This window comes from Dasypus novemcinctus, chromosome 23 (genome assembly GCF_030445035.2).
Source record: "Dasypus novemcinctus isolate mDasNov1 chromosome 23, mDasNov1.1.hap2, whole genome shotgun sequence".
Taxonomy (NCBI): Eukaryota; Metazoa; Chordata; class Mammalia; order Cingulata; family Dasypodidae; genus Dasypus; species Dasypus novemcinctus.
Window position 1 is genome coordinate 15,334,251 of NC_080695.1, and position 19,823 is coordinate 15,354,073.

The 19,823-nt window shown below is 42.1% G+C and overlaps 1 protein-coding gene across 1 annotated transcript in view; it reads left to right on the top strand.

The window, feature by feature from the left end:
- STAG3 (STAG3 cohesin complex component) overlaps positions 1–19,823 on the top strand; it is a 44,186-nt gene that overhangs the window by 10,084 nt on the left and 14,279 nt on the right. Inside the window, exons 9-26 of the mRNA XM_023588398.2 lie at positions 12,714–12,787; positions 13,564–13,687; positions 14,242–14,340; positions 14,549–14,628; positions 14,952–15,059; positions 15,334–15,448; positions 15,610–15,715; positions 15,870–15,973; positions 16,233–16,325; positions 16,457–16,546; positions 16,803–17,003; positions 17,123–17,193; positions 17,300–17,387; positions 17,835–17,915; positions 17,996–18,088; positions 18,233–18,401; positions 18,506–18,648; positions 19,433–19,534. Of these exons, the coding sequence (XP_023444166.2) occupies positions 12,714–12,787; positions 13,564–13,687; positions 14,242–14,340; positions 14,549–14,628; positions 14,952–15,059; positions 15,334–15,448; positions 15,610–15,715; positions 15,870–15,973; positions 16,233–16,325; positions 16,457–16,546; positions 16,803–17,003; positions 17,123–17,193; positions 17,300–17,387; positions 17,835–17,915; positions 17,996–18,088; positions 18,233–18,401; positions 18,506–18,648; positions 19,433–19,534 (1,941 nt within the window). The remainder of the gene's footprint in view (positions 1–12,713; positions 12,788–13,563; positions 13,688–14,241; positions 14,341–14,548; positions 14,629–14,951; positions 15,060–15,333; positions 15,449–15,609; positions 15,716–15,869; positions 15,974–16,232; positions 16,326–16,456; positions 16,547–16,802; positions 17,004–17,122; positions 17,194–17,299; positions 17,388–17,834; positions 17,916–17,995; positions 18,089–18,232; positions 18,402–18,505; positions 18,649–19,432; positions 19,535–19,823) is intronic.

The window sequence follows — 19,823 nt, forward strand, 5'->3', positions numbered from 1 at the left end:
TACCTGCATGTTGTGCCAGGAGTTAAGTTGACTTTCTTGGCAAGTTTACAGCGTTCAAGTCACCACAGCAGTAGCAGAGGCCAACCATTGCCAGGGGAGGCCATGTTTTCAAAGAATGGAAAGAGCACATGTCTTTCAGTCACCCCTGGGTTTGACTTCTGTTCCAGTTAGCTACAAGCTCCATGGCCTTTGTAGACTCTTTAACCTAGTTTCCTTTTCTTTAAAAAATGTGATAATCTCCATCTTTTGCGAGGATTAAATGAGATGATGAGTAAATTACCTAGCCTGGCATACAGTAGCTACTTGCTTTGTTTCATTTTTCACTGAAAGACCACTGGAGGACATGAGCCCTAGCAAAACTTTTTACTATGATTAAATCTTCAAACAGCTTTGTCTATCATGAGACAATGCTTTTTTCTTTCTTTTTTAAAAAAACTCTTTTGGCTTGCTTTTAATCCTCAGCATTTCCTAATGATGAATTTTGAGAATGAGGTTAAGGCTGGAAATAGTCACTGTGTTCACCCTGCTCTTTTTCTTAAATACTTTATTTCAAATTAAAAATTTTGTTTTGAAATAATTTTAAACTTACAGGATGGATAGAAAGATAATACAAGCTCTGTATAGAGAACTCCAACATACCCTTACCCCTGCCAGTTACCCAGACCCACCAATTTTAACATTTTGCCATCTATCTCTGTCAATCAGTTTTCTGAATACGTGAGTATAGGTTGTATGCATCATGCTCCTGAACACTTAATATAGCATGTGCATTTCTGAAGAACAAGGATATTCACTTATATAATCACCTTAAGTGCAGTTACCAAATTCAAGAAATTTAACATTGATATTCTAATTTTTTTTTATGTATGGCAATTAATAATGTCCCTTTGAGCCTTTTCTCATCCTTTGTTAGATCCCATCTAGGACCATATATTTCATTTAATTGTCATTATTTCTTTAGTTGCTTTTCTTTTTTAAATTGTGGAAATGTATATAAAACATAAATCTTCCCATGTCATCCACTTTCAACCTATACCATTCAATGAGATTAATCACATTCACAATATTGCAGTGCCTTCTCTACCTTCCATTACTAAAACTTTCCCATCTCCCAAATAGAAACCATACACCAATTAAGCATTAATGGCTCATTTTCCATTTCCCTACCCCTAGCAATTTGTACTCTAATTTCTGTCTCTATGAGCTTGCATAGTCTCCAATATTTTGTATGTACTTACCATGGAGCTTAAATTTAACATCCTTAATCTATAATAATCTTGTTTACTTTCATACCAAATTAACTTCAATAGTATATACAAATTATGTTCCTATATATACCCTCCATTGCCCTACCTTTATGTATTCTTGTCACAATTACGCTTACATGTTATGAATCTAAAACCACTGATCTGTTGTTATATTTTAGGTATTTGCCTTTTAGAACTGTAGGAAGTAAAAAGTGGAATTGCAAATCCAAAATATGTTTACTTGTGTCATTACCCTCATCAGAGATGTTTATTTCTTCATGTACCTTCAATCTATTGTCCTTTCCTTTCTTTTTAAAAAAATTTTTTTATTAAAGTTAATAGATCACAAGGAATGTTGCATTAAAAACCTTAAAAAAACAAGAAACATAAGAGTTTCCCATATAACTCACTCCCACCCCACACCACACCACATCATTTATATAGATTGTATTTTTTTAAAGCTATATACATCACACACAAAAAAGTTACACTAAAAAATATAAGAGGTTCCTGTATACTCCCCACTCCCCCCACCCCACTCCTCCCACACCAACAACCTCCCTCATCATTGCGGCACATTCATCGCACTCGGTGAACACATTTTGGGGCACTGCTGCACTACACAGATAGTAGTTTACCCTGTAGTTCGCACTCTCCCCCAGTACATTCAGTGGGTTATGGCAAGATATATAAGTTCTAGCATCTGACCCTGCAATATCATTAAGGACAACTCAAAATTCCAAGAATGCCCCCACATCACATCTCTTCTACCCTCTCCCTGCCCTCAATTGCTACTGTGGCCACTTTTTCCATTTCAATGCTAAAATTTCTTCTATTATTCGTCACATTAGTTTTATAGTAGAATATCAGTAAGTCCACTGTAGTCCATATTTTGTTCCTCCATTCTGTGGACCCTGGGATGGTGATGTCCCCTCTAGATGAAGAGGGGGCTTAGATTCCACATGGATGATGGATGTAATTTTTCTGCTTACAGTTGTAGGCACTCTTGATTCCCTGGTGTGGTTGACCATCTTCACCTCCCTGTTAGCTGACCTGGGTAAGACCAATGAACCAGAGAGTAGGAGTCGCCACTCTGTTGAGGCTCAGGGCCCAGCTGGCACTTCAGCAGTCCAGAGATTCAAGTCTCCTGAGTATGGACCATCCCTAGTGCCAACCACAGGTTTAGTAAAAGTGACAGAAGAGGCATGTGTAGAAAAGTCACATCTAAGTCCAGCTCTGTCACACTGAGGAGCACAAACTCCAAAGTAGGGTCCTCTGACATGGCACAGAGCTCCAAATCCATCTGCCATGACTATATGTCCTTTCCTTTCAATCCGCAGAACTCTTTTTAGTTTCTCTTGTAAGACCGGTCTAATGGTGAACAACTCCCTCCACTTTTATATATCTGCAGTGTCTTAATCTTGCCCTTATTTTTTTTAGATTTATCTATTTTATTTATATATATATGCATTTATTTATTTACTCCCCTCCTTGCGGCTTGCTTGCTATCTGCTCTCTGTGTCCATTCGCTGCATGTTCTTCTGTGTCTGCTTGTCTCTCTTTGTTGTGTCATCTTGCTGTGCCAGCTCTCTGCAGGCACAGGTCATCAGCTCTCTGTGGATGCAGGCTGTCAGCTCTCCACAGGTGTGGGCCAGCTTGCCTTCAAAAGGAGGCCCTGGGATGCGAACCCAGAGCCTCCCTTATGGTAGACAGGAGCCCAATGGACTGGGCCACAGCCACTTCCTTCTCCCTTATTTTTGAAAGACAGTTTTGCCAGATATAGAATTCTTGGTTGGCAGTTTTTTTGCTTTCAGCACCTGAATATGTCATCCCACTGACTTCTTTCCTCCATAGTTTCTGATGAGAAATTGGCCTTTAATCTTATGGAGGTTCCCTTATACGTGACATGTTGCTTCCCTTGTGGCTTTCAGAATTCTCTATCTTTAGCATTCAACAGTTCAACTATAAAATGGCATAGAGTGGGTCTTTTTGAGTTTATTCTGTTTAAAATTTGTTGAGTATCTTAGATGTGTTATATTCGTGTATTTTGTTAAATTTTGCAAGTTTTCAGCCATTATTTCCTGGAATATTCTCTCTGACCCTTTTTCTCTCTCTTCTTCTGGGATTCCCACAGTGCATATATTGGTATTCTCGATGTGTCCCACAGGTTCCGCAGGCTCTGATCTCCTTTTTTCATTCTTTCTGCTCCTCAATCTGAGTGAGTTCAATTGTCTTATCTCCAAGTTCTAATTCTTCTGTCAGCTCCAATCTGCTCCCTTCTGGGGAATTAATTTCTGTTATTGTGGTCTTCAGTTCTGTTTGGTTCCTTTTCATAGTTTCCATCTCCTTTTTTTTTTTTTTTAAGATTTATTTATTTTATTTATCCCCCCACCCCAGTTGTCTGTTCTCTGTGTCTATTTGCTGCATGTTCTTCTTTGTCCGCTTCTGTTGTTGCCAGCGGCATGGGTATCTGTGTTTCTTTTTGTTGCGTCATCTTGTGTCAGGTCTTTGTCTGCAGCACCATTCCTGGGCAGGCTGCACTTTCTTTTGTGCTGGGCGGCTCTCCTTATGGGGCACACTCCTTGCACGTGGGGCTCCCCTACGCGAGGGACACCCCTGTGTGGCATGGCACTCCTTGCGCGCATCAGCACTGCGCATGGGCCAGCTCCACACAGGTCAAGGAGGCCCAGGGTTTGAACTGCAGATCTCCCATGTGGTAGACGGACGCTCTAACCACTGGGCCAAGTCTGCTTCCCTCCATCTCCTATTGATATTCTCTTTGTGTTCATCTATCACTTTCCTGATTTCCTCTCATTCTTTGTACATGTTTTCCTTTAGCACCCTGAGTATGGTTAGGATCTTTTTTTAAAAGTCTTTGTCTGGTATGTCCTAGGTCTGATCCTCCTTATTGATAGTTTTTAATGCTTTAATCTTCTCCTTTGCTTGGGCCATAGCTTCCTGTTTTGTTTTGTATGTTTTATACTCTTTTGTTAAAACCTGGACATTTTGATAATTTAATGTATAATTGCTGGAATTTCGATTTTTAGGTACCTATTTCTTACCCTTGTATCCAGCTAGTGTTATGACAGAGCTTTCCATGAATCTGAGGAGCTTAAAAAAAAAGATAAAAAGAAAAACACCTTTCCCAGTCTTTGCAGATTGACCTTTGCAAAACTCTCCTTCAGGTATCCATACAATGCATTTAGACAATAGCTCCAGGCCAAAGCATAATGGTCTCCCTGATCTTTTCTGCATATGTCTTGTTTTGGGCATGCATGTGCAGGCCTAGGAATTCTCCTACTTACCTGGTTCTGAATGTCCTCCTCTTAGAGAAAACAGTTTCCTCATGGTCCAGGGCACTGCACTGTATGTTCTACAGCCAGCAATCCCTTGCCCCAGGTAGCACAATGTGCCTGCTTTCCTACAACTTTCTATAGGAGAGCTCTGTGAACTGCCTTCTTTACACAGAGCAGATTCTAGGATGGCAGGTCCCTTAAGCCACCACCAGACAGATTGGGCCAGACATACATGCTCCCAGTATGTGCATGGAACTGGGATCAGAGATCCACACTGGTAATGTGGACTGGCTCTGAGAGAAAAGGGTCCAGCCTGGCAAACCAGGCGTCCTACTGCTTTGAAGTAACTTTATATAACTGGCACTCATATCTAGGTTCTTCATTACATTGTATAAAAGAATTCAGAGATGGGCCACAGTTATGAGAAAGTTAGAAAAGGAATTTATTATAGGGCAAATACGCCCATCAAGATTTGTAGGTGGGCGTTTTCAAGAAAGAGATGTACCCCTTTATAGGGGCTTCTGGTTTTATTAGCTATCATTGGGCTTAGGGTTTATGCTGATTAGGAGAAAGTGGGGAAAATTCATTAGGTGGTTTGATTTTTAGGGATTGGTGTCCAGTGGTAATTGGCCCCTGGCTATTGCTCTTGAGCCCTGCTGGAATTTGTTGCACAAGGGGCTCATGAAAATAGGTGGATAATGTGGGAGTTCACGGTTTTTCTCCTTATCTGGTGAGTGGGCGTTGTAAGCTGCATTCCCATGGCTTGTTTGTGCAGTCAGTGGGCACAGGATGCCAGGGCTGCTTCTGCAGCAGATAGGTGAAAGGTATAAACTGCATTCCCACCACATCAGCAGGCATAACCTATAATTTATTTGTGCATGTCAGCAGGCACCAGCTGTCCTCTGCCTGTGTGAGTCCAGCAGGATGCTGTTCCAGTTTTCTTCCTACTGGGTAGTGTTTGTATAGAAATTTATTAGGTTTTCTGTTCCTCCTCCTTAGATCCCTATTCTGTTCTTCCTCACTTATTCTTGATTTGTTGCTCGCCCTTTATATGTTCTCTGAAGCTTTGAGAGAGATGTTTCTGCCAATTCTTGGTTATTGCTCAAAGCTCCTGTTGGGAGATAGAGTCCTGAAGCATCTCATTCCACCATCCTGATTGGGGTGGGCTGATAATTTTTTTTTACCATACTCAGTATCTGAGACTCCCCCAGGACCCACAGTGTCGGACTGTATCAACTGGCTGTTCCCCCCCATTCCTCACCAAAGATCTTGTCCATGCCACATCATTAGAGAAGGAAACTTTATACTACCCTCATTCCTTTTTGTCATTCTTCACTGACAGGATGATTGTAAAAGCTTATATATATTAAATCTGTCTTGGATCTTGAAAATATGTATGCTAGTGTGAATCTCTTTTTTTCTTTTTGTCTTTTCTAGACTCTTGCTCTGTCAATTATTACCTCTTCTTTTGATCTGTAATCTCTCCCTCTCCAGTGTTTTCTTCTCCCCACTTATAAATGTATATAGGCCCTCAGATTTTTCCTTGACTCTGGTCCTCTCTGAACTTTTTCTAGCCTTCCTTACTTCCTTAATATCCAGCTGAATCCTTTTGCTACCTAGCTTCTGTCCCATTTTTCTTCTCCAAACCTGTGACTTCTACTCCCTCTAGCAAATAGCCTTTTAAAAATCTCTGCAGAATTTCATACTGATGACCCACCTTCCCTTCCCCTCCCTCACTCTCCTTCCATTCTCGTTCCCTCCCTTCCTTCCTTTCCCTTTAAATGTGAATTTTTTTAGACGTTCAGGAAAGTACAGACACTGATACAATGACTATTGTATATACATCATCTAGTTTTAGTGCTTAATATTTCACCATATTTGCTTCATCTGTTTTTTTCTATTTTAAAATAAATTATGGGTATTTTGATACTTCAGTATGTTTTCTTAAAAAATATCATGTTCCTACATAATCTGTCTACCATTATCACATATAACAAAATTAATGGTTTACTAATACTTTCTAATCCCAGTTCATATTTAAATTCTTCTATTTGTCCCCCAAAATGTCTTTTATATCTTGTTAATTCCAACCGGGCTCTAATTAAGGACAGTGTGTTGCATTTGGTGGTTGTGTTTTTTAAACCTCTTTTTTTGTTTTGTAAGTAATCTGTTATTTATTATGTCTGGAAAAGTTGTCTATTGTCTGTAGCTTAGCAAACTCACAAGGAAGATAAAGATTGTGAGGTAAGCACAGAGAAGATAAAGATGATTATAAGTTATTGTCACCTACTTATTAGATAGCTAAAATTTCTGATGATCTGCTCAGATATTTTGAAGTAGGCTAAATAGCTAAATTTTACATTTTTCTAATAACCAATGGTTTACAAAATGCATTAGGGATATATTCCTACAACTTAGTTTAGGATATGGAAGCAGCAATTACAGGGAGAGTGGGCCAGTAAATCTTCCCTCCTCAGTGATGTCTGCCCTCACATTTCTAGGACAGAAGGACTTCCTCACTCTCTTAATGTAATAATGCTGTCATCCTGATCCCTAAGTCTGCTTGGGTGGCTCTTAGGCTTTATTGACTTATCGAGAAAGGGTGCTGGATTTTGTTGAATGTCTTTTCTGCATCAATTGAGATGATGATGTGTTTTTTTTCCTTTCAGTTTGTTAATGTGGTATGTTACATTGATTTTCTCATGTTGAACCAGCTTTGAATACCAGGAATAAATCCCACTTGGTCGTGATATATAAGTCTTTTGATATGATGTCAGATTCTATTAGCAAGTATTTTGTTGAGAATTTTTTCATCTGTGTTCATTAGAGAAGTTGGTTTGTAATTTTCTTTTCTTGTAGTGTCTTTTTCTGGCTTTGGTATTAGGGTGATGTTGACTTCATAAAATGTATTATGTAATTTTCCCTCCTTTTCAAATTTTGGAAGAGTTTAAGCAGGATTGGTATTAATTCTTGAAATGCTTGGTAGAATTCACCTGTGAAGCCATCTGGTCCTGGACTTTTCATCCTTGGGAGATTTTTGATGACAGATTCAATCTCTTAATTGATTGATTTGTTAAGTTCTTGGGTTTTTGTTGTAGCATCAGTGTAGGTTGTTTGTGCATATCTAGGAATTTGTCCATTTCATCTAAGTTGTCTAGTTCGTTGGTATACAGTTTCTCATAATATCCTCTTATGATCCTTTTTTTTCCTGTGGTGTCAGTTGTAACTTCCCCCCTTTCGATTCTGATTTTATTTGCATCTTCTCTCTGTTTTTGTTAGTCTAGCTAGGGAGTTGCTGATTTTAGTCATCTTCTCAAAGAACCAGCTTTTGGTTTTGTTGATTTTCTCTATTGTTTCTTTGTTCTCAATTTCATTTCTTTCTGCTCTAATCTTTATTATTTCTTTCCTTCTGCTTGTTTTGAGACTGGTTTACTGTCCTTTTTCTAGTTTCTCTAGTTGTTCAGTTAAATCTTTGTGCTTAGCTCTTTTTTAAAAAAAAAAAAAAGATTTATTTATTTCTCTCTCCCCCTGACCTCTCCCCGCCACCAGTTGCCTGGTGTCTGTGTCCATTTGCTGTGTGTTCTTCTGTGTCTGCTTGTATTCTTGTCAGCGGCACCAGGAATTCATGTCTCTTTTTTGTTGCTGTGTCGTTTCTCCATGTGTGTGGCGCCACTGCTGGGCAGGCTGTACTTTATTTTGCACAGGGCGGCTCTCCTTACAGGGTGCACTCCTTGCGCATGGGACTCCCCTGTGTGGGGGACACCCCTGCGTAGCACGGGACTCCTTGCACGCAGCAGCACTGTGCATGGACCAGCTCACCACAAGGGTCAGGAAGCTCTGGGTTTGAACCTGTACCTCCTATGTGGTAGATGGATGCTATACCAGTTGAACCAAATCTTCTTCCCAGCTCTTTTTTAACATAGGCATTCAGGGCTATAAATTGCCCTCTCAAGACTGCCTTTGCTATGTCCCATAAGTTTTGATAAATTGTATTCTTATATTCATTTGTCTCAATTTATTTACTGATTTTATTTGCAATTTCTTCTTGGACCTACTGTGTTGTTTAACTTCCACACGTTTGCAAATTTACTTTTTTCCTATTACTGATTTCCAGTTTCATTCCATTATGATCAGAGAAGGTGCTTTGTATAATTTCAATCTTTTGATAATTTTTCAGAGCGGTATTGTGTCCTAACGTGTGGTCTATCCAAGAGAAAGATCCATGTATAACCCGCTGAATTTGGATGCAACGTTCTGTGTATAAGTGTTAGGTCTAACTCGTTCATCATATTGTTCAAGTTCTCAGTTTCCTTATTAATCATCTGTCTAGTTGTTCTATCTAATGATGTGAGTGGTGTGTTGAAGTCTTCAGTGATTCTTGTAGAAATGTCTGTTTCTCTCTTCAGTTTTGTCAGGGTTTGTCTCATGTATTTTGGGGTTATGTACATAGATATTTATGACTGTTAATTCTTCCTGGTGGATTGTCCCTTCTGTATCTCATAACTTTTTGCATTTAAAGTCTGTTTTGTCCAATATTAGTATAGCTACCCCTGCTCTTTTATGGTTACTATTTGCATGAAGTATCTTTTTCCAACCGTTCACTTTCAGCCGGTTTGTATCCCTGGGTCTAAGATGAGTTGTTTGTAAGCATCATATAGATGGCTCATGGTTTTTTTTATCCATTCTCTCAGCCTTTATCTTTTGATTAGGGAGTTTAATCCATTCAGATTCAATGATACCACTATAAATACATTATTTACTTTCACCATTTTATTCTTTGATTCTTCATATGCCATATCTTATTTTCATCTGTCTTTTTACTCTTTTGTTTATCCTATCTGCTATTGTTTCTCTCTACTCTCCTCCAAGCCTCTCTTTCCTGTCTTTCTTTCAGGCTCTAAGGCTTCCTTTAGTATTTCCTGCAAAGGTGGATTCTTTTTTTTATGAACTTTCTTAGTTTCTTTTTATTTGTAAATATTTTATACTTACCTTCATATTTGAAGGACATTTTTGCTGGATAAAGAATTCTTGGCTGGCAGTTTTTCACTTTCAGTATGCTAATTGTGTTATAAAACTGTCTTCTTGCCTTCACAGTTCTGATGAGAAATCCATGCTTTTTTTCTTTATTTTGTGCCTTTAATAATTGAAAATAGAAACAATAATTTAAAAATAAAAAGAAAACACACTTGAATAAAATGTACAATTCTCAATTAAATGTACTGGATACACATAAATTCTTTTTCCCAAATCATACAATTTGTTACACAGTATATTTGGTTCATAGTAAAGCAGTCATATATATTTGTCCTTTTGTGTCTGGCTTGCTTCACTCAACATAATGTCTTCCAGGTTCATCCATGTTGTCATATACTTTATGACTTTCATTTCTTCTTACAGCTACGTAATATTCCATTGTGTGGCTATACCAAGTTAAGTCTTACTGGACATCACTTATATGCGATGGTTTGCTTCTACCTTGCTGCTCTCAGAATTTTCTGTTTGTCTTTGACTTTGACATTCTGAGTAGTGTGTGTCATGAAGTAGGTCAATTGGGGTTTATTCTAATTGGGGTACGGTGCGCGTCTTGGACATGTAAGTTCATTTCTTTCATGAGAGTTGGGAAATTTTCAGCTATTATTTCCTCATATACTCTTTCTGCCCCTTTTCCCTTCTTTTCTCCTTCTGGAACTTCAGTGACACGTATATTGTTGCATTTCATGTGGTCATTCAACTCCCTGAGCCCCTACTCAATTTTTTTCTATTCTTCAATTTCATCTGTTCTGTCTTCAGTATCACTTATTCTTTCTTCTGTCATTTCAAGTCTGCTGTTGGATGTCTTAATGTGTGTTTTTTTTTTTATCCCCCCTCCCTGCTGCTTTTGCATGCTGTCTGCTCTCTGTGTCCATTCACTGTGCGTTCTTCTGTGTTCTTGCTTGTCTCCCTTCTTCGTTGCGTCACCTTGCTGAGTTGGCTCTCTGCAGCATCTGCCAGCCACATGGCGCTCTGCGGCACCTGTGGACCAGGTGGTGCTCCACAACATGCGGGCGAGCCTGCCCTTCACAAGGAGGCCCCAGAATACAAACCCAGGGCCTCTCATATGGTAGATGGGAGCTCATCTGATTGAGCCACAGCTGCTTCCCCTTAATGTGTTTTTTATCTCATCTATTGTGTCTTTCATTCACATGAGCTCTGTTACTTTTCTGTTCAGGATTTCAAATGCTTCTTTGTGCTTGCCCAGTGTCTTCATTTTTATTTTATTTATACCCCCCCTTGCCACTTGCGCTTGCTGTCTTCTCTCTGTGTCCATTCACTGCTCATTCTTCTGTGTCTGCTTGTCTCCCTTTGTTGCATCATCTTGCTGCACCAACTGTCTGCGGGCATGGGTTGTCAGCTCTTGAAGGGCGTGGGCCAGTTTATCTATACCAGGAGGACCCAGGAACTGAATCCAGGGCCTCCATTATGGTAAACAGGAGCCCAATCCCTTGAGCCACATCCACTTCCCTCAGTGTCTTCTTGATGCCATTTATCTCTTTAGCCATATTGTCTTTCAACTCATTAATTTGATTTTGGAAACTTGTGTGCATCTTGTTAATTAGTTCTCTCAAATCCTGTGTCTCGTCTGGGGCTTTGATATATTCCTTTTCTTGGGCCATGTCTTCTATTATCTTAGTATGACCTGTAATTTTTTGCTGATTAGGTATCTGGTAGTTTACTCAGTTGCTCAATTTCCTTCTGTTTCATAGGGATTTTGTTGCAGGAGGCTGTGTATTACTGCTGCTCTTTGATTCTTGGTTCAACGTGGGTTATTCGGATTGTTCCTGTTAGTTGCTCAAAATTGGGCTCTGGACCAATGAGTTGCAAACCTGGGCCTTGGGGTGGGAGACTGTAAGGGCTGGAAAAAGCCTCACTTACTTACTTTTAATTTTCTCACGTGCACTTCCTTGGTCTGCCAGCAGATGGCGATCTTTGGCAGCCCACTGAGCCAATGCCTAGTCAGAGTGTGTTTGAGTTTTGCAGTTGCGATTCCCCTTCTTTGTCCCTCTCTCTTCTGGGCAGTGTCCAGCCTTTGCCTGGTGTCCTAAACCCTAGAAGATCTTTTTCCAGGCCGTTTCAGCCTATCTTCTAGCTATTTTTTCATTAACCCTCTTACCCTTACCTATAAGTCATATCTTCCCCCATTTTTTCTCAATAGATTGATATACTGAAGATGTTGTATCTGTTGTATTAAAGATTGTTGCTTTTCTCCTTATAATTCTTCCTCCATGGTATCTGTTACCTAATCCAGGGTTTCTCAACAACAGCACTGTGATTTGGGGGCCTGTCCTGTGTACTGTAGAATGTTCAGTAACATCCCTGGCCTATACCTAGGATGTCAGTAGTGACCCCTTCCTAGTTGTGACAACCAAAAGTGTCTTCAGACATTGCTAAATGTCACATGGGGGGCAAAATCACCCGCAGTTAAGAACCACTGAGCTAATATTTCTTTGCCTTTTTTGCTAGTTCCACTTCTTCTAACAAACTACATTTATCAAAAATTCATTTTCTTGTTTTTATTAATCAAAGATGTACGTAGCTACCAGATAATGCTTCTGAATAGACAGAAATAGCCAGAATACCTAACACAGAAGGGATGTTATTTTCCCAAACACAAAGAAACTGTATTAGTTGGATTGGTTGACAACATAACATTTCCCAGAATTAGAAAGTTTAAAAGAGATCATAAAATACTAGGGGTTCAGGGAAGCAGCGGTGGCTCAGTCAGTTGGTTTCCCGTCTACCACATGGGGGCCCTGGGTTCATGTCCTGGGGCCTTCTTGTGAAGGCAGGGTCGCCCACACGCTGCGGAGAGCAGCCGGCCTGGGTGCCGCAGAGTGCTGCTGGCCTGCTGCAGAGTGCTGCCCCGCTCGCAAGTGCTACAGAGAGCCGACTCAGCAAGGTGATGCAACAAAAAAGGGAGACAAGCAAAAACGCAGAAGAGCGCACAGCGAATGGACACAGAGCAGACAGCAAAGCAAGCCGCAAAGGGGGGGGCGATAAAAAAAAATACTAGGGGTTCAGACTGTGCCCTGTATTGTGTAGGAAGTAGGTGGAAGTCATACTTTGCTATTCCTTTGTGGCCTAACGCCATTGGGGAACAGGAGAGATTGACTTGTTTCTTCCTGTCCTTCAGCTCCAGGAGCATCAAGAGGAGATTGAGGGAATGATGAATGCCCTCTTCAGGGGTGTCTTTGTACATCGGTACAGGTGAGTTAATGGGCTCTTCTCAGTTGAACCAGGTGGTCCTTGGTTATGGAGTCTGTCAGACCCACTTACTAACCCTGAGTTATTTGACTAGTCCCAGAACCAATGCAGCTGGAGCAAATACTCTAACAACTAATATTTTGTATTAGTATAGTTTAGTTTATCCCCATCCACAAAAGATCTTTTAAGTTCTTCAGGGAAAGAAAACAAGAAGATAAGGCATTGCTGAATGTTCTGCTCTAAGTTTACTCAAGATCTTCCCCTCCCATACACACAATCTTTTTGGGGTTGGTGACTTGGGAGGGCAAGAGCAGAGAACCAAAGGCAGTGTTTTTGATACATATGACTTGGCAAGCCTTTTTCTAGCCCAACTTGCCTTTTAAAGAACTGGTAGAATCAAGTTTAGAAGAGCATCTGTAGTTGTTTCTTACTCTTTCCTAGATTTCAACCTGCCTTTCCAGAATCATCTGCTGATTTAACCTTTTCTTGACATGAAATTAAAATGCACAGTTTGGGCAACAGTTAAATCAACTTTCAAAATCAGATTTTAAAAGGAAAATGGAGGATAAGTTTGTATAGGGGCTTGCTCAACTATTTTATGGGCTGGGTACAGAAAAAACTTTATATATATTATTTACATTGGCAGGAGAAAATGAGAGACATGGTATATGGTGTTTAGTCAAGGAAATAGATTCTTCTTTGACAGGGAACTATCTGAGAGGATAGAAAATGAGGTTAACAAGAAGGTGCTATGTGTTAATTTACCTCTTTGTTCCTAGGGATGTCCTTCCTGAGATCCGTGCTATCTGCATCGAGGAGATTGGCTCTTGGATGCTAAGTTACAGTACCTCCTTCCTCACTGATAGCTATTTAAAGTACATTGGCTGGACACTGCATGATAAGGTGGGAGTTGGGTCAGTTTCTGCATCCCCTATTCCCCTTATCCTCCTCCCTGCCCTAGAATGTTCTGGCTTTTCCTGGTCCTTCCATTTCTGAATCTCACCTTGTGAATAATTATCAACCCATCAGGGCACTGAACCTCAAAAAAACAAAACAAACAAAAACCCACACACACAGCTCAGTATTGGGGAGGAGTGGGATAAGGTAGAAAAAGCATATCCAGCAGATAAAATGCCTCAAAACCTGAGGGGATGGGGAAGACTTCCCCCAAGAAAAAACAAAGTTATTGGTTAATTGATAATACCAACCTTAGGGTGGTATCCAAAGGATCCTTTTCTGCATAATTGCTAAATTCAACTAGACTCCTGCCCCCCCCTTTTTTTTCCAATTAAGACAGTTGTTCATTGTCTATAAGACATCTCATAGTCCTTGATAATCAATATAGAGAATATCCAAGCACAGAATGAGTAACCTAAGATAAGATTATGGAAACCCAGTACAGGTGAGTAGAGAAGAGTCAGTCACACATCCAATCTCCTTTTCCCCCCCTTCAATAGCATCGAGAAGTCCGTCTGAAGTGCCTGAAGGCTCTGAAAGAGCTCTACAGCAACCGGGACTTGATCACACGCCTGGAGCTCTTCACCAGCCGCTTTAAGGTAAAATTGGAACGATGCTTCTTTGCTTATCTCTTTCTTGCAGTTCCCTTTTCCCTACCTCATATCTTCCCACTTCTCCTACATATCTATTGCTATATCCCAGCATCTGCTTCTATACCTTCTCTTTTTGAATCTCTAAAATTCTCAGAAAATACAATGTTTTCGAATGGGGAGAATGAGACATTGAGCAATGTTCTCCTTCCTACAGGACCGGATGGTTTCCATGGTCATGGACAGAGAGTATGATGTGGCAGTGGAGGCTGTCAGGTTACTCATACTTCTCCTTAAGTGAGTCCTGGGAATTGGAAAGGCAAGCATCTTGGACATTTACCATCCCAGCATCAAACAGGCCCCTCCAAAGTTGTATCCCTCCACCTGACATAGGTTGACTCTTCCTTATGTATGGGTTGAAAGGTTGTTCCTGAGTTACAAGATCTCCAGGGGGGGATATTCCTTTTTTCTCTAACTCTCTATACCCCTTCATCTTCCACTCTTCTTAAAGTTCTCTGCAAGTCATGTACTCATTGTTTTTGTCCCTTCTTGTTTCTAGCCTGAGTTGTGCTAGAAGACAGTCCTCCACTTCTGCACGCTGCTTTCTCTTCTTTTGGCAGGAACATGGAAGGGGTGCTGACTGACAGTGACTGTGAGAGCATCTATCCTGTTGTATACGCCTCCAATCGAGCTCTGGCCTCTGCTGCAGGAGAGTTTCTGTACTGGAAGTGAGCAGGGCTACTTTCATTCCATTCCATTTATACCACCCTCAGCTGTCTTCTCCCCATCTCCTGCTGCTGCTCTTCCTCAGGACTTCCCCTCCCCCCACTGCCCCCAGTAAAGTCTCTCTCGGTGTCTCGATTCCTGGGGTTTTCTGTAGCTCTGCACCTCACTACCTCACTTTCCTTTACACCTCTCCTTGGGCCATTTCTCCTCCCATTGTGACTATTCCACTCCTGCTTCCTCCCATGCAGTACCCTTTTTCTGTGTCGATTCCTTCAGGCTCTTCTACCCTGTATGTGAGACAAGAATGGTGGGTGGAAAAGAACGACACCGGAGTCCACGCTCCCAGAGGACTTTTTTTCACCTTCTGCTGTCCTTTTTTGTGGAGAGTGAGGTGATGTGTGGAGAGGCATTGTTTGGGTGTTGGGCATAAGACCTGCCATAGAGGAGGATGGGCACTCTAGGAAGGAGAGAAATTTTCAGTCACATGAAATAACTACTGCATAGAGGTTTTCAGTGTTATATCAGTAACGTAACCTGTGTTCTCCTGCACAGCTCCATGACCATGCTGCTTACTTAGTAGACAGCCTTTGGGACTGCGCGGGGTCGCAGCTGAAGGACTGGGAGAACCTGACAAGCCTGCTGCTGGAGAAGGACCAGAGTGCGTACCCCACCTTCCCCTCCTTTTATGAAACCCAGAAAGATTTCTTTCCTGATTTGTAAAAGGCAGCATCAGTGGCATAGAGATGGGGAACCTTGGAGGTAGAGAGAAGCTAATCTGTGATTCTGTGTTTTTGATTCTCCTGCCAACCCAGACCTGGGCGACGTGCAGGAGAGCACACTGATAGAAATCCTTGTGTCCAGTGTCCGGCAAGCTTCAGAGGGTCACCCGCCTGTGGGGCGGGTCACTGGGAGGAAGGTATGGCACGAGGGGAGGTGGGTGTTGACTGATTAGCAATTTTAAATTCACATAGGTATTATCTTTCTTCATTAAGTCTTGGGTTAGGGTGCCCCTTTCTCTGCTCCTCAATTCCATTTTCAGAAAAAATAACGCTGAAGGGAGCTGCTGAATACTTCTTCCTGGGCAGATAAGAGCATGGGGAGGAGTGACACACAACCCTTCCTGACCCAGTGTTTTGCCACACCATTCCCTTACTTCCACATCACTCTAATTCCAGGGCTTAACCTCTAAAGAACGTAAGACCCAGGCTGATGACAAGGTGAAGCTGACTGAGCACCTCATCCCGCTGCTGCCCCAGCTCCTGGCCAAGGTAGAGCTGCCCTGCCCCTCAGTATCACGGAATGAGTGGGTGAAAGAAAATGGTCATCTCCCTTGAGGAATGGCAGAAACAATTAGTGATATAATAGCTGTTAAGTAGGTCTCATTTTCCCATCATCACAGTTCTCAGCTGATGCAGAGAAGGTTGCGCCCCTGCTCCAGCTCCTCAATTACTTTGACCTCAACATCTATTGCACCAGGCGTTTGGAGAAGGTGAGAAGGGAGGAAGATATATTTCCTATACCTGCTGCTCCCCTGCTAGGGTCAAGAGCTTGGTTGCCAGGATCTGGTTCTTCTCAGGAACCAGGGTTTCATAAAAATCAATAAGCCTTTCCTTTCTTAGCTGTCTTACCTTTGGAATTTAGTGCTTTCAACCCTATTTATTACATCCCTCAGCATCTTCTCCCTTCCAGAAGACTTGCCTCCTCACGGGAACTATGACACCATCTTCTACCTTTTTTTCTCCCAGCACCTAGAGCTGTTCTTGCAGCAACTCCAGGAGGTGGTGGTGAAACATGCTGAGCCAGCGGTGCTTGAGGCTGGAGCTCACGCCCTCTATCTGCTCTGTAATCCCGAGTTCACTTTCTTTGGCCGGGTAGACTTTGCCCGCAGCCAACTGATGGATCTGCTGACGGACCGCTTCCAGCAGGAACTTGAAGAGCTGCTGCAGGTGGGACCTGGGGCTAAATGACAGGTCACCCCAAACTAGGTGGGCAAGAGCCACACGAAGGGGAATGTGGGTATATGAGTTCTTGGAAAACGCTATTGTGGATCCTCTCTCTTCCTCAGTCTTCCTTCCTAGATGAGGATGAAGTGTATAGTCTGGCAGCCACTCTGAAGCGCCTGTCTGCCTTCTACAAGTGAGCAACTCCCCTTTTTTCTCCCTCTCAGCTTTCTACTGGAAGCCTGTGGAGTTGGTGCCTCGTGTTCTCTTGCAGTATAACCTTTACCTTTTCCCCCTTAAAGTGCTCATGACCTAACTCGCTGGGAACTCTATGAGCCATGCTACCGACTCCTCCAGAAGGCTGTGGATACAGGAGAGGTTCCTCACCAGGCAAGTTGGCACATTGGAGGGTGAAGGCAGGAGAGGAGTTTTTAAGGATTCTATCCTAGCTGGCCAACTCCCTCAGGCAGCTCCAAGCCTGGGGAGTGGAGTAGACACAAGGGAGGAAGATGACATGGGTGTTGTTCCTTCTGTTCCACTCTTGGGAGTCAAGGATGATTTTGAAGACTCAAGGAGACATGAGATAAATTAGGGAGAGGTGGCATTCCTGCCTAGGATAGAAACCTCTAAAGATTATCCAGAGTGTCACCTCTTTTCCACCAGAAAAGGAATCAAGTCTCCCCAATCTCATTTTCTCTTCTTCATTGCTTCTGTCTCTCTTCACTGCTTTTGTGAGCATGTGTGTGTTTTTGTCTGTCTCCCCCCCCGCTTGCCCCTTGCTTTCCTGACCCACCCCTCATCTTTCTAGCATTTCTTTCTCACTTTTGATTGTTACAGGTGGTCCTCCCGGCCTTGACTCTTGTCTATTTTTCCATTCTCTGGACACTAGCCCACATATCTGGATCAGATGCTTCTCAGGTAACTGTGGGTCTAAGGAGGGGGAAAAGGAATGGAGGAGCCTGTGTTGTAGTCTTCCCTTCAAGCCACTGTCTCTACAGAAGCAGCTGTTGAGTGTGAAGGGCAGGATGGTAGCCTTCAGTGAACTCTGCCAGAGCTGCCTCTCAGATGTAGATCCTCAAATCCAGGAGCAGGTGAGAGTTGACTCAAATAGGAGCTATGAGGCAAGTACCCACCCCATGGTCTGAGGGAGTCCCATTCCAAAGAGAAACTAGTTATTAAATTTCTATCCTGGTAATTATTCTACCCTCTTTAAGCCTCCTTTTTTCCCCCAACAGGCTTTTGTCTTGTTAAGTGATCTGCTTCTCATCTTCAGCCCTCAGATGGTTGTAGGGGGACGTGATTTCCTTAGGCCACTTGTCTTTTTTCCTGAAGCCACTCTTCAGTCTGAGCTAGCCAGCTTCCTCATGGACCACGTCTTCGTCCAACCCAGAGATCTGGGCAGTGGTACAGGGACTCTCTCCCAGGGTGTCAGGAAGGGATTGGGGCTTGGGTCTGGCTGAGGGATACAGGACAGGAGGCCTAAATCCGTTCTGCGTTTGATGGCTCAGGGGCAGGTAATTCACTGGAGGATCACAAACAAATAGAGCAGCTGCACCAGCGGCGCCGCCTCCTAGCTGGATTCTGCAAACTGCTGCTATATGGCGTGCTGGAGATGGACGCAGCCTCCGATGTTTTCAAACACTACAACAAGGTACAATGAGGCCCTGCAAAAGTAAAGGAGAGAGACCAAGTTGGGCCCAGCTGTGACTTCAGACCCTGTAATACTAGAGATGGAGTGGGGGTGGGGGTGTGTGGTGGGTTGATGGCATCAGGCTTAAAGAAGTAGGAGGAAAAAGACAACAGGATTTTAGGGACAAGGAGAAGAGACATAGTAGTAAATACTTATGGAGAAAAGGCTGTTACGTAAAAGGAAGAAATTCAATGGAGGAGAAAGATCTTATTCTTTCTACCCAGAATTCTTTTTCTTTCTCAGCCCAGTCTATGGAATGGGGTATTGGAAAAAGGAAAAAGAATGAAAGAGGGATCAGTCCTCATAAGCTGCCTAGATATGTACCTTGGTTTCCTTGACCTGCCATCGTATTAATTCCTGCTATGTGCCAAGTACCTTCGAGGCACTAAGGACATAGCAGTGACCAAACAAACACAAGTTCCTACCTTCGTGGAGCTTTCAAGGTGGGGAGTACAGGCTTTGGTGCTGGACAAGCTTGGGCACTGGCAAGCTTGCTGCTCATCTTCTCCAAGAAATGGGATCAAGGCAGAGTTTCTTCTCCTTATTTATTTGCCTAAATTGATTTATTTTGGACTTTGCACATTTGGGCTAGAAACAAGGTCTAGTCTGAATTATTTTATGCTTAGAGTCAGTTTTCCATACTAAGCATTTTGGAGGAGAAATAGTTAAGGACTTGAAGGAAGAAACAGAGCAGAAGCAATCTTGCCTCTGGTGACCCAATACTCTCTGTATTTCTTCCTGGCAGTTCTACACTGACTATGGGGATATCATCAAGGAGACACTAACCAGAGCAAGGCAGATGGACCGTAGTCATTGCTCTCGAATTCTGCTGCTGAGCCTCAAACAGGTACTCCCTTCTGCCTAGAGGGCTTCAAGCCTAGGACCTGCCCTCCTCTAGTCTACAACTGTTTTTTCTACCCTCAGTCATTTAGAATGTAAACGCCTAAGCATCAGGAACTTCCTAATATATTTTGACTCTTTTACTTTATAAGGCAGGTTCCTGGTAGAGCTTTAGAAAATATTTTTTAAAATATTTTCAATATTTTTTCAACCCCAACCTCACTGAAATGTTAAATATTTTTGGTGAAAACTCCAACAATAAAGTGATAGGGAATTCCTAATTTTTGCTCATCTAT